Source organism: Monodelphis domestica, chromosome 7, assembly GCF_027887165.1.
Source record: "Monodelphis domestica isolate mMonDom1 chromosome 7, mMonDom1.pri, whole genome shotgun sequence".
NCBI lineage: Eukaryota > Metazoa > Chordata > Mammalia > Didelphimorphia > Didelphidae > Monodelphis > Monodelphis domestica.
In genome coordinates, this window is record NC_077233.1 from 259,778,931 (window position 1) to 259,794,146 (window position 15,216).

The 15,216-nt window shown below is 37.0% G+C and overlaps 1 protein-coding gene across 9 annotated transcripts in view; it reads right to left on the reverse strand.

The window, feature by feature from the left end:
* Window positions 1-15,216, reverse strand: part of TDRD7 (tudor domain containing 7) — a 123,264-nt gene that overhangs the window by 44,984 nt on the left and 63,064 nt on the right. For all 9 annotated transcript variants that reach the window (XM_056806687.1, XM_056806686.1, XM_056806684.1 and 6 more), the window contains one exon: window positions 688-1,276. In XM_056806687.1, coding sequence (XP_056662665.1) covers window positions 688-1,276 — 589 coding nt within the window. The remainder of the gene's footprint in view (window positions 1-687; window positions 1,277-15,216) is intronic.

Consider the following 15,216-nt stretch of genomic DNA (forward strand, 5'->3'; position numbering starts at 1 on the left):
TTCTTGCCACTACTGCCAATGTCTTCCATTACTTGGAAGGAAAAGTGACTTCTCTGAAGATCAAGGCCATTTTGTGGAATTTATTATCATTTCCCGGTTTTTTTGGTAGAATTTCCTGTCATCACTTCCTCCAGAACAAAAAGGCGGCAGAAAGTTCTACTCCATGTGCCTTTCTCAGCCCACTATGTCCTGGCTTATGAACTAAGTGGAAATGGTGCATAGGTTGATTGATTCAGACTATGGAGAAAGAGATCGAACAAAATCTAGTATCTAATAAAAAGGACAATGAACCTGCACTTTATTTCTCAATCTGTCACTTAATAGGGTATGAATTGGGTAAAGTATAATATACACTGAGATACATTTATGGAGCAAGGCAAGCATTAATGCTTCAAATGATCAACTCACAGGCCACCGGAAAGGCTCTTGTGTATGAGTCATCACTTGTAGAACCTCTGTTTAAAGACTACTCCCTCCATCTTTTTAGTCCTTGGGGGGAAAAAAGGCTCCTACACACTATCACTTGAATCTGTGTACAGCAAAAACTAAGGCATTTTGGATTCCCTGGGATCTAAGATTTTATAGAACATAGCATATCACTGGGCAAGAACTGCTGCCATGGTCAAAATATAACATTCACACAAGAGAGATAAGAGGAATATGGAAGAATTATAAAATAAAACTTGCCTTATGACAACTTCATTTGTGTTGTTAAGTTCAACTACCAAAACTGATGGTGATGGCTCAGTTGGGATAATTAATGGAGGAACAACTATTTCTTCTGGAGAAAAGTCAGGGTTTTCTTCTTCTATCTGCAAATATTCTTGTTCAACCATAGACGTGATATCATCATTTTTAATTTTTTGCTTTGTGTTATTCAGATTCCCTTCAGTAAATTTTGGTAGTTTTGCATAAAGAATGGCTTTTTGAGGATTGTCAGAAATGTGGTCTACAGTGCATACATCTGACAGCAAGTCAAGATTTTTCAATGCATCCTCAGGAAATTTTACTTTGTACATATCCTCAAATGCTTTGGGGAGGGCATTTGCCCAAAGACCACTTGAGTATTTCACTAACAGCTCTGCAACCTTCTGCTTAAAGTCATCATTAATGGAAGCTATCCCAATTTCTGAGAAATCTTTTGAAAGAGATACTTGTTTTGGAGCCGGTGTCTGAGGCTGAAGTGTTTTTTCATTGTCTATTTCACTTTTCAAAAGCTGTCTTCTCTTAGCTGGATAAATAAGCACATCCTGTTGACCACCACTGTAAGGTTTTTCTACCTTTAAAAAAATTAAAATAAAGCAAATGACATTTTTCAATTATTATTAACAATCCAAATTTCATTTTGTTTACATTTTTGAATGTATTCCAATTTCCTCATAATTATCCTTTGTTGCTACATGCTTAAGTTTTAGTGTCTTGTACATGGCCTTTAATCACTTGACTATTCTATGAACCAATTATCACTTATTTTAAAGACCTCACCTTGACATTTCTAAATCTAAAAGGACAAGGCTGCCAGTTTTTGACACAAGACAAACATGATATATTTTAGTCTCAAAACTTAACCACCTTTCCAGACTCATCCTCTTCTTATAACTCTATGGTTCAGATAGACTCACTTTTAAAGGAAATTAAGCTGAGCAGTGGAGAATGTGTTAGGCCTACAGTCTGGAAGGCTAGCTTTCAGATACTCAACTGTTATAATCTGGCCTCAGATACTTATTAACTATTATGACTCTGGGCACGTCACTTAACTTCTATTTGCCTTGATTTCTTCTACAGTAAAATGGGGACAAGAGTAGCACCTGCTATTGTTGCAAGGATCAATGAGATAATATTTGTAAAATGCCTAGGTCAGTGCCTGCCACATAGTAGGTGCTTAAAAAAATATTTGTTTCCATCCTTCATTGTAGGTGTTTAATAAATACTTGTTTCTTTCTATATTTGTACCTTTACACAGGTTATCTGTCACCCATACTCAGAATGCATGCTCTTCCTCACCTCTTTCTTTTAAAACTCAGCTCAACTTTTCTATTTCTATAACAGTAATTATCAAAATTATCTGGGAATGACTAAGAAACAGAATGGTTGACTGGTGGAATAGAATAGAAATACAAAACAGTAGTAAAAAATTATAGTAACCTTGTGTTTGATAAAAGTAAAATCCAAACTTTTCCTATAAAAATTTACTATTTGGGAAAACTATAAAACTATAAAGTAGTTTGGCAGAAACTAGGTATAGACCAATATCTTACACCATTTACAAAGATAAGATCAAAATGGATACATGACCCGGATTAGAACAGGGAACATATTACCTATCAGAGATTTAGATAGGTGAGAAATTTATGAATAAAGAAGAGATAAAAAAAATTATGAGATGAAATGGCTAACGCTAGGTTAAAAAGACTAGGTTACTAAACACTAGATTAAAAAGATTTTGTACAAATAAAATATAGCCAAGATTAAAAGGAAACCAGAAAATAGGGGAAAAGATTTCTAGAACAGTTACTCAGATAAAAGTCTCATACCTAAAATATATGGAAAACTTCTGTTAAATTTATAAGAATGAAACATTCCCCAGTTGAAAAATGGTCAAAAGATTTGAACAGTTAGTTTTTGGATGAAGAAATCAAAGCTATATACAACCATATCAAAAAATACTCAAAATCATCACTGATTAGAGAAATACAAATCAAAACCAATCTGAGATATCACACCTATCAAATTGGCTGAAATTATAAAATGGCAAAATGACAAATGTTGCAGAGGGTATGTGGAAAAATGAGGACACTCTTGGTGGAATTGTGAACTGATCCAATGATTTTCTAGAGCAATCTGGAATTATGTCCATAGAGTTTTATAAAACTATGTATTCCAGCAATCCCAAGGTGATCAGGGAAAAAGAAAAAAAACTTATATGTTCTAAAATATTCATAGCAGCTCTCTTTGTGGTGGCAAAGAACTGGAAATTGAGAGGATGCCCATAAATTGAGGAATAGCTAAATAAGTTGTAGCATTGTGAAGGAATACTATTGTGCTATATAAGAAACAAAGAAGTTAATTTAAAATAATGATATGTAAAGACCTACATGAAATTATGAAGAGCAGAACCAAGAGAACATTATATGGAGCAAAAGAAGTATTGTTTGAAGTATAACTGTCCATCTCCAAAGAAAGAATTAATAAATAGAAACTTGCATGACATAGTTTTACACACATATATACACACACTTTTTTTGGGGTCAGATGATGCCTTATCTAGTGTGGGAAAGGGAAGGGAAGGAGGGAGATAACTGGGAACTCTAGAGTAACCAAAAAAAAAAACAAAACCCCAAGCCCTAATAAAGAATTTTTTAAGAACTCAAACTCAAGAGCTACTTTCTTCATGAAGTCTTTCCTCGTTCCTTTGGTTACCAGTGTCTTTCCAAAAAAGATTGCTTTATGTGTGTTTTGCATATATTAATATACCTATATGTTCACACACACACATTCCCATATATGGGGAACACTATCACCTAAACAGGCATACAATCCAAGGCAATTAAAGATAGAAGCTCCATATTCACCAAAATATTTGTACAAGTATTTTTAGTAAAAGCACAAAACTGGGAGTGGGGGGAGGAGAAGAGATGCCATCAACTAGGTAGTAGCTATACAATTTTTGGTACATATATGCAATGAGATTTTTAATACTGTGTAAGAAGCAGAAAAAAACAGAGATGTGTAGGACTTTTGTGAACTGATGCAAAGTGAAATAAGAACCAACATGCATAATATAAATGCAAAGAACAAAAGACCAACAGAATGTCTTCTAATCATGATAACCAATTCTGGGTTTGAAGAGGAACTGAGAACAAATGAGCCATCTTTCTATCCTTTTATAAAGTGGCTATGGAACACCATAAAACTATCCAGCTCAGCTAATATAATGGTTGGTTTTGCGTCTGACCTATCTTCTTTCTTTTCTTTATGGATCTTTGCTATGGAAATTGGGATTTTTTTGGGGGGGGGGGAGGTTGGGAAAGGGTGGAGAATTTGAAAATGAAGTAGATATGGAAAATAAAAGATATTAATAAAATTTTACAAACTTCTAAATTTAAAGTTCATCAGAACTCAAGCTAATTCTTTGAAACATAAAACTTAAAACTTCAGTTGCTCAAAAATTAGTCCTCAAGCATCCAGAAGACTTCTGAGTAAGGAAATGTGGAGAAAATTGCCTTTGACTGTGAAAATACAGCCCCTACACAACTAACAAAACATTCCAAGATAATCTCCAAATCTCAAGATTATACTGGCATTGATTGTTTTTTCCAAGTAAGAAGAGTATTCTAACTGGCTAATGATGACGATTAAAAAATATGCCAACCTTTCTGTACTAGAACTGTGAAATAGACAAGTAACAAGTGATCAAAAAAAAACAAACAGAACAGTAGTCAGCAATAGAAAAAGCAAACATAAAAAGTAGTGGCAGTGATTAGAAGGGTTGATGGGAGATGAGATGTGGCAACAGAAGAGTGAAATGTAATCACAGTGGGATCTTTAGACCCTTTCTCCTTTGATAATCATGATCTGAGTTTGTCTAGACCCCGAAGAACATTCTTTTTGAATAGGAAATATATATAAATTTCTCCTTAAATTTCCAGGAAATGTTTATTACTCTATAAGTCCACAATTTTTGCCATTTTTCTGTTGCTCAAACATTTGAACCTTTACAGTCACTTTATGTGATTTATTAAATAACTCCTCTAGGATCAGGCTTATATCTCTGGCAGCTGCATGAAAGTATTTTTTTCAGTCTGGGATAAAATAAGAGAAGAACTGGAGATAGATTTACAGGATCTCAGGTCCCACTCCAGTTCTGCTTGTGACTTTACCTCTCTTGGTCTTCATTTCCTAATATATAATGTAAATGAGATAGACTTTACTACAGGTCCCTTTTTCAGTTAGAAATCTGTGATGTTAGATCTCTTAGATGTTCATAAAAGTTAGAAAAAAAAAAGCCAACCTTTACCACAATTGGGTGAATTTGGTCTGTTTTCAAAATGAGAGTAGAGTCCTGACTAATTAGGCATTTCCAGAACTATATAGTTTGGTCACAGTAATCAGTGGCACAGATTTTTCTCTTAAGACATTCGATCTAAATAATTTTGCAAAGTCAGTCTTAAATGTCTGTTGAATTGAAATAATTGTATTCTGTTGTGCCAGGATTGTTAAAAATTTGAGAGACACCCACTTCTTTTAAAATGGCTAAAAATTAATATGTGACTTTTAAATACACTTGTACTCTAGTTTATTTTTTCTTATCTACTATACTCTGGTCATTTTTATGTCCATTGTAGTACACATTTGTGACATAAAATTAATATATGTTAAAACTATGAGAAAATAAACTTCTGTGGTAGAAGTAATTCAAGATATGATGAACTAAACACTAAACACTGGAGCACTCTCCTAGGTGCTAAGGCAAGAAAGAAAGTTTAGCAAAGATAGGCCCTGACCTTATACTCATAGATATCTGATAGACACATAATTAACTATAATATATGCTAAGCAAGTTATGAGTTATAAAATGAATATTGAGTCTAAGAGGGAAGGTCATGGTGAAGGAATGTAGACTTAGAACTAAGATTTCAAGGACTTAGCATTTAAGTTGGTCTTAAAGTATGGATAAGAATTCAAAAGCCAAAGAGGGCATTTCAGGAGCAAAATAATAAGAAAAAAATGAGTAAAGGAATGGAGAAAACAAATTATAGCATGCATGGAAGTGGGGAACAAAACTCCAGTGTTACTAGTACAAAATATAAAGTAAAAATTAATGTAAGGTTAGAATGGTATGATAATGGCAGATGGCAGCATGCCTTGAATGTCAAGCATGTGACTTTTGGGGAAATACCCACACTAAAAAACTGTGAAGAGTATGAAGAGCAAGTAAAGAAAAAAGTCAAAGAAGTTGGAAGAAAACCAAGACAATATGGCAAATATCTGAAATGAAACAAAGAAAAGAGAAACCAGTAGAAAGGCCCAAGTATGTTTTATAGAAAAAAAATCATTATTTAGGAATTAGATGACATGTGAAAAGAGTGAGACCATGCAACTCTGCCTCATTTAAATCCAATTTATGTTCAATTCAAGACACATTACCAATAGTGATGTCATTTTGGTCTTCTTTGAGTACAAAGGACAACCAACCAATTCAGAAAAGTGGGAGAAACCAGACTACAAGGGACTGAATGATCATCGTTCATATTTATATAGCTTTGCAAAGCATCTTACATACATTATCTCCCAAAATGACTTAAACCCATTTTCAAATCTAAGTCTCTCCTAAATCCAAGTCTAGCACTCTTATCCACTATTGAAAGCATAGCAGCTTTTCCCCCCAAGAAGTTTAACAGTAAAGGAAAAGGGAAGGACAGGAATTTAGTGGAAAGAGGTTCGAGAAGGAATTTTTAAAAAAAGTATTGGGAAAGACTAAAGACCATTTTGTAGGCCAGTGAAGAACCTGACTGAAAATGCTTCCAAAAGAGCCAAGAGGAGACAGGGCTCAATAATTAAACTTAGAAGACAGGATACAGTTTCTTTAAGCAAAGGAAAATATGATTTATTCTGAGGAATTATGAGAAATTATAGAGGCAAGAATCTGAGGAAGTTTATATTAGATAGCCTTAATTTTAATTGAAAAAGTAGGAAGCTAGGTCATTTGCTTTAAGTGCGAGAACAGTTGATTGATGTGCCATGAATTTGTAGAGGGTGAAAATCACTTTAATTTTGCTACTCTTCCCAGTGTGACTGTAAAGTTTTTAGTAGGATTTTCTCCAGTGACATTTAAGAGATCTAGTACAGGACTGATCAGAAATAGTCAACATTTATATAACCCTTATAAGTTTGTAAAATGCTTCACAAATATCTCACAATATACACAAAAAATCCTGAGGCAAAGCTATTGTTTAAAGGAACTAAGAAAGGTAATTGTTTATAGGACAAAAGGAGTCTTCAATTTGGGAATGGATGGAAGGAGGCTGAGGGAATAAGGGATCTTAGGTATAACTTATAGAAGCATTAAACTGGCAGACTATAAGATAAATGCTGGGAACGGAGCCAAATGAAGGTGAAAGGGAAAATAGGGAGAGGAGTTTGGGCTTAGACCAAAGGACTAGAGCTTAGAATTAGGAAGAAAAATAATTCCTTATTGACTGTGAATGGGAGGTTCAAAGATGGGAGAGTTGTGATTAGAAGGTAGAATATAAAATATATACTTTGGAGGTAGTATAATTGCATGAGATGAATGAATGAAAAAATATATTTGCTAAGTGTGTGTTTAAAGCATTATGTTAAGCAATGAAGATTCAAATAGAAAAAAAGCAGTCTCTGGGAGAGATAACATATACAGGAAGTCTCATGATACCTAGGGTGTAGCAGCAGATCGTTAAGGCCTCTTTATTAATGTCATTTCCAAAGATAAAACTACAGCCATATTTCTGAGGTTGAACCCTTTCCCAGTACCAAGACCTCTAGGGGTGAGACTTTTTTGGGGGGTTCTTCAGAAGCTCTGGGGGTTGAGGAGGCAGGGGCTGCAGCACCTGCACAAAATGGCTGCCAATTCTCTTCCCCACTGGGGTTGTGATGGATGGGGGTGGAGGGGAAGAAGTAGGTCAGTGGTCTGGAGGGGCCCTGCTACTGTGATCAGTTCTCTAGGGCTCAGTGCTATCTTCACTGGTTTCTGAGCAGAGGTGCCTATGAGGTGGTGGTGGTTTGGCTTGCTCAGCCCATGTTGCTTGTCTGTTTCCCTCTCAGGGACTCTTGCTGTTTAGCTTGTCTGACCCCGAGTTGGAAGCTAGTAAAGAAAAATGGTTGGAGTGGAGAAGGAAAGCGTTATCAACTTTGAGGAGGCAGATAAATTATGCTGTCTAATCCCTATGGGGTCTCTGAGAATGAGGGTTGGTGATAAGAACAAAAGAATGCGAGAACAAGGCATGAGGCTGAGACAGTTAAGAAGGACCTGGAAACTAGTAGATCATTTTAAAGACATAACAGGGTGGTATAAATAGTGCATAGACCACAGAGGAAAATTCACTGATAAACAGCTCTGGAAAAGCAGTTCAAGGTGAAAATAGGATTAAGGGCTCAAGGAGGCAGTTTTGGGTGCTTCTTGCTTTTAAGTGGGGGAGATTGGGAAAGCCATGAGTGAGTGACCAGTGTGTGGAAACAGTTCATGAAGAACCAAACCCTATTGGGAATGCTGGTGTCTTGCTCTGTATTTTCACAAGGTTTCTTCCTCTTGCGTCCCTTGCTTCTTGATTGAGGGATCTGGGTTTCAAAGCTAGGAAGAATGAAAAGGCTGCCAATCCAATGGCTGAGTAGCCTCCAGGAAATTATAACCCCAGATAGCCTTTGCTCCTGGACCCCCAGGGAGCATGAAAAACAATATTCAAATTGGTCAATCTTGTGAAGCCCTAAAGTGACGCTCTATTGAGAAAGTATGTTGTTCTCTTCTGTAACAATTAGATGTTCCCCAAAAAATAGGTTCTAATTAAAATGTCCATTTTATGAGTTGATTTGTGATATCTCTATGTTGACTGTCCCTCTTTACATATTTGGACATTTCTTCCCAGCAGTCTTCCTTGGTATATTTACAGTGATAACCTATTCCTTCAGCAGTGACATCTGTTTTGTCATTGGGATAACTTCACTTCATATGGGATAAGTATGAGCCTTCTGTTGGCTTCTTGGGTCCATTTCAACTAAATTAAAAGCTGCTCTCTTTTTAGGGTTGACTTCATTCTTTGTGAGAAATCGAATACTCTAGCATCTTCCCTCTACTACCACTAAATGGAATACTAAGTGGAATACATTAATTCAGGAAGGAAGTGAAAACAAGTATTTTTACAACTCAGAGAGTCACTTTAAGCCAACTCCAAAATGAAAATAAAATTACAACAAACATAATGGATTTCCCATCTTCCATCTTAGGGACCCAAACAGAAAAACCCAATTTAGGACCTGAAGTTGTTTAAATATTTACAATTAACCACTTGTAATAGGCAGTATTTATGAAGCACTAAAGGTTTTCAAAGCATATCCTAAATATTATCTCCTGTGAACCTCACAACAACCTGTGAAGTAGGTATTATTATTCCCATTTTACTGACAAGGAAGCTGAGGCACAGTGAGGCCAAGTGACTTGTCCACAGTCAGACACTAAAGCGTCTGGGGTAGGATCTGAACTTAGGATTGGATCAAAAGCACATTCCTGCCTCGTTTCAAAATGCATTTTACAGAAAGCACACCCTGTCAGCTAATTTTCTAAATCACATCCTGGCTACTATGATCTAGTTTTCTACATCTGAATCTATCAGCACATCGTTTTACAAAGAACCTGACAGAACAACAGAATTTGCTGATGGTTTCCTCTGCTCTGAATAACCTAGTCCTTTCTCTTTTGTATACCACTGGGTACACAGGCTAGTTTTTCTTTTCTTACTGTCAGCTTGTGGCGTATCCACAGGATGAGTTCCAGAATGATGGTTTCAGGCTAACAGAGCCTGTTGGTAAGGTTTTGAGGAATACTCTTAAGTTACTACCAACCAAAACACTGAAGTAGCCTTCAAGTAGGGTGGTACATAATTTTAAATAAAACTGGCCTGTTTCACTGTTAGATGTTTGGATAAAAGTAATTATGGCAAATGCTATAATCATAGTATCAAGGGACTTAGGGCTGGGACTAATCCAATAGGATTACTATTTTTTTTCTAAACATGTCCCATTAGAAGTTGGGTCCAATATAGTGAGGAGGTGGAGGAGAGTTAATGATATTACCTCTTGCTCCTCAACTACTCTTATTACTTTGTACTCTTTTATCACTTAGTTCATGTTCTCTCTCTCTCTCTCTATATATATATATATGTGTGTGTGTGTGTGTGTGTGTGTGTGTGTGTGTGTATATACATATATATATATATATATATCTTTTTATCTTATTAGATTGCATGAAACTTGAGGTCAGCTTTATTTATTCATCTCTGCATCTTCTACAACACCTACCATGGCACCTTATTTAGAGTAGGTGTTCAATAAATACTTTCAGAAACAATAACACAAATATATATAGTGTGATGTGGTGGAAAGGACATTTCACCTTCAAGTCAGGAGAATCCTGTGGAATCTTGGGAAAATCACAACTTTTCTGGGCCTCGTTTTCCTCATCTGTAAAATGAGGGGGAATAGACTAGAATTTAGTCAGTAGACGATCTCTAAGGTACCTTACAGCTGTAGCATTCTGTTATTCTAATAATGGACTGATGAATGTTTGATATGGCTGATTGATTATTTTTTTCTTCTCCTTGTTGCCATCTCTCACGTGACATACATAAGAAAGCTAATGGGGTTATGAGTCCTCCATTATCTGATCATATGTTGATCTTTTTAATTCAAGCACTAAGCTTCTTCAGGGAGTGAGGTCCTACTCTTAGGGCTCTTTTATAGAGACTTATTTTCTAGTCTATTTGCATGTTTGCTTCTAATGGTCCTTTTTTCAGGTGTACATTAGACTTTTGCCCACTAGAGCTCCCAGTGTTAACTTTCTTGCCTCCTACTCTGGCCAAACCAAGCATATACTTCAATGGGTCCATGATATTATCAATATGGGAACTATATTTACTGATGCAGATTACAAAAATATTAATACTTTTTTCCATCCTGCACAACTCCTGGCCAAGACTTTTCATAAGTCTTTGATAAAGAATTTATACAATGTACCAGAAGGCCTTTTTCTAGTTCTTTTAATTTTTCACAGATAACAGTGCAACACTAAGTAACATCTATCACCCCATGCTTTTGGTGCCACCTCCTTTTCTAGGCATAAATGTCCTCTGACAATATACTTTATGCTACTTCATGTGCAAAAGTAATCACTATATTCTGTGTCACTATATTATCTTTGGAACACTAGCAATTTTTTCCAAATTTTTTTTTCCCAAATTATGGCATTCCATGATTTATAGGAATAGCAAAATACTATTTCTCAAACATGATCTAGTCGAAACACTAAATCTGGTCAAGTTAATTTTCCATTTGAAAATTATATATATATATATATATATATATATCTTTCAAATAGAAATAAAATACAAAGACACATACATACACACACACACACACGAGGATTAAACCAGTAATCCCAGTGCAGACTGTAACTGTGATATGGGTGTGTTCGCCATCCACGTTGGTTTTCCAGTATGGATGGCCTGGTCAATCCCTATAACCATGAATCTTGGGAGTATTCCAGGATTTGATGTAGCCAGCACAATATTATTTGCAAAACAAGGACACCTGAAGAACCACATATCAAACCCTAATTCTTTTTTTGCAATTATATAAGATATTTTTCAAGACACTAATTTTATATAGTAAGCATGAGACTCTCACCACTTTATGCCACCTAAGGTACTGCCAGGAAATTCCAGAAAAATTATTATTGTATGAACAATTTAAAGTCTTATGTCAATCAATTAATCAGCAATCACTTATTAAATAAATACCTGCTAGGTTTCTAGGACTGAGCTAAGGTTTAGTACTTTACATTTATTCCTATGAAATGTCATCTTATTAGACTTGATTCATTTTTTTTGGTCTGTCAATATCTTTTTGGAAACTCTCATATGATACATAAACTATTCCTATCAAATTTGTGTCATCTTTAAATTTTAATAATGCCAACTCTATCTTTCTCCAAGGCACTGGAATAAAACAGAAAATTTTTTCAAGGAAGGGCTTTCTTCCTCACCTCATTTTAGGTGCCACTGCCACTTCTTCACATTAGACTGGGTATTGAGAAATTAATGGTTTCAAGTGGTCATTCCTCTATTATTATTTGTGAAATTACATTGCTATACACAAACATCTACAGATCTACTCCATTTCAAATCTATTTTTTGTCCTCTCTCCAGTTTCATCTATAAAGGTTCTCAGGACAATTCAATACTATCTCCTCAGGAGATACTGAACAACAAGTACTGAGAGTATTTTTAGATGGAAAAATGAATGGCTGATCAAGGATTCCCTGGTTCTCATAGGTCTCCATGTTCTCACCAGTTCACAAAACATAATACAATTCTCAGAGGTTAGGAAATATTCATTTTAAAAATGATCAACCTCAAAAGGTCTAGAATTCCCAAGGTAAAAATGAAAAAAGAAGTAGGAATGAAGGGCAATTAGCACTTCTAGACTTCAGATTATATTACAAAGCAGAGGGGAAGGACTTCACATTTGAGAAAAAGTGGAAAGTAGTTTTGAGGAAAAAAAGATCTAATTAGACCAACATTGTAACCCATTTTTATTGTTGTTTAGTCATTTTTAGTCATATCAGACTCTTTGTGACCCCTTTTAAAATGTTCTTGGCAAAGATATTTGAGTGGTTTGCCATTTTCTTTTTTCCAATTAATTTTACAACTGAGGAAACTGAGGCAAACAAGGTGAAGTGACTTGCCCAAGGTAACACCACTAGTGAGTGTGTGAAACTATACCTTAACTAAGGTCTTCCTGACACCTGGCCTGACACTCTGTCCACTGCACAATCTAGCTGCTCCTATTTTATACTATATATCACACAATAAATTCCAAATGGACATAAATGGAAGGAGGTATCTTTTCATAACATGCATAGGAAAAATTATTAACTAAAAATAATAAAAAGTAAATACAAAAGACAAAATAGAGCATTTCAATTATATGAAATTTTAAGTTTTGGATAAATGAATTGAATGCAGCCACGTAAGTTAAGAAGAGAAATTGATTGCTACAAACGATATTTTCATCAAGTATCTCAGATATAGATCTGACTGTCTATATATAGAGAACATATTTCAATAAGCCTCAAAAGATAAGTGGTCAAAAAAAATGAACAAACAATTCCAAAAGAAATTGCAAACCATTAACAACCAGAGAAAGATCGCTCCAAATTACTAAGGGAAATATAAATTGAAATAAATTGAAATAAATTGACAAAAATGATGAATCTGGAAAGAGTCAAATGTTGAGGGGGTTTGGGAAGACAGGAATACTAATACACCATTAGTGGAATTGTATAGAAAGCAATTTAGATTTTTTTTTTTTAATGAAAGGAACTAAAATGTTTATACTGTTTGACCTAAGTATACTGGCTAGGCATATACTCCAAGAAGGTCAAACAGGATCATAAATATAAAAATATTTATTGAAGTGCTTCACGATGTCAATAAACTAGAAATACTTGGCTTCATTGGGAAATGAACAAACTGTGGAATATTATTGCTGAGTGGCAAATTAACCCAAATTCTGCTCCTATAAAGGACAGATTCAAGTCTCTCCAAGCCATGGCGCAGTGTGAGATCAGGAAGATGCAAGACCGATGGTGGGAAAAAAAGGCAGAAGAAATCCAGTGGTTTGCTGATACAAAAAACTACAATTTTTCAGTGCCCTCAAGACTGTCTATGGGCCATTAAAACCCACCACCACTCCCTTATTATCCTCTTATGGTGACACTCTCATAAAAGATAAAAAAGGCATCAGCAACAGGTGGAAAGAACACTTCAGTCAGCTTCTCCACTGACCCTCTTCAGTCGACCAAAGCGCCCTTGACCAGATCCCCCAAAACTGCACCACTGAACAACTTGATGTCCCTCCTTCAATAGAGGAAGTCCAAAAAGCCATTAAACAAATGAGTGCAGGCAAGGCACCCGGTAAAGATGGGATCCCAACCGAGGTGTACAAGGCCTTAAATGGAAAGGCGCTCCAGGCATTCCATATAGTGCTGACCAGCATATGGGAAGAGGAAGACATGCCCCCAGAACTCAGAGATGCCTCCATCGTAGCCCTATACAAGAACAAAGGTGCACGAGCAGCCTGTGACAACTACAGAGGCATCTCACTACTCTCCACTGCCGGAAAGATCCTCGCTCATGTTATACTCAACAGACTCCTGTCATCTGTTTCAGAGCAGAACCTGCCTGAATCACAATGTGGCTTCCGATCAGATCGCAGCACCATCGACATGGTCTTCACGGTGAGGCAAAGGCAGGAAAAATGCCTTGAGCAGAACCTGAGTCTCTACATTGTCTTCATAGACCTGACAAAGGCGTTCAACACAGTGAACAGGGACGCATTGTGGGTGATCCTCAGCAAGCTCGGTTGCCCAGCAAAATTCATCAAACTGATCCAGCTCTTTCATGTCGACATGACAGGGGAAGTCCTATCTGGTGGAGAGACTTATGATCGCTTCAACATCTCCAGTGGCATTAAACAAGGCTGTGTCCTCGCTCCGGTGCTATTCAACCCATTTTTCACCCAAGTATTACAACATGCTGTGATAGATCTAGACCTGGGCGTCTACATCAAATACCGACTGGATGGCTCACTATTCGACCTTCGCCACCTGACTGCAAAAACAAAGACAACAGAGAGACTCATCCTGGAAGCTCTCTTTGCAGATGACTGTGCTCTCATGGCCCACCAAGAAAATCATCTCCAAACCACTGTGGACAGGTTCTCCACCACAACAAAACTGTTTGGCCTGACTATCAGCCTCAGCAAAACAGAGGTGCTGTTCCAACCTGCACCAGGGAGGCCAACGAACCAGCCGTGCATCACAATTGACAGCACGCAGCTTTCTAACATCAACACCTTCAAGTACCTGGGCAGCACCATCGCCAACGACGGGTCCCTAGACCATGAGATCAATGCCAGGATCCAAAAGGCCAGCCAGGCACTTGGGCGGCTGCGCTGCAAAGTCCTCTGACACAGCGGTGTAAGCACTGCGACGAAGCTCAAAGTGTACAACGCAGGGGTCCTCAGCTCGCTCCTGTACGGTTGTGAGACATGGACACTGTACTGGAAGCACATGAAGCAGCTGGAGCAATTCCACCAACGCTCCCTCTGGTCAATCATGAGGATCCGATGGCAGGACCGAATCACCAATCAGGAAGTCCTCGACAGAGCCAACTCCACCAGCATCAAAGTCCTCCAAACCCAGCTACGATGGTCTGGACACGTCATCCGCATGGGCCCACAGCGAATACCAAGCAGGTATTCTATGGTGAACTGTCAGCTGGACTCAGGAAACAAGGCCAACCAAAGAAAAGATTCAAGGATCAGCTAAAGTCAAACTTGAAGTGGGCGGCATTACACCAAAGCCACTAGAACTCGCTGCCTCTGACAGAAGCAGCTGGCGAACCCCCA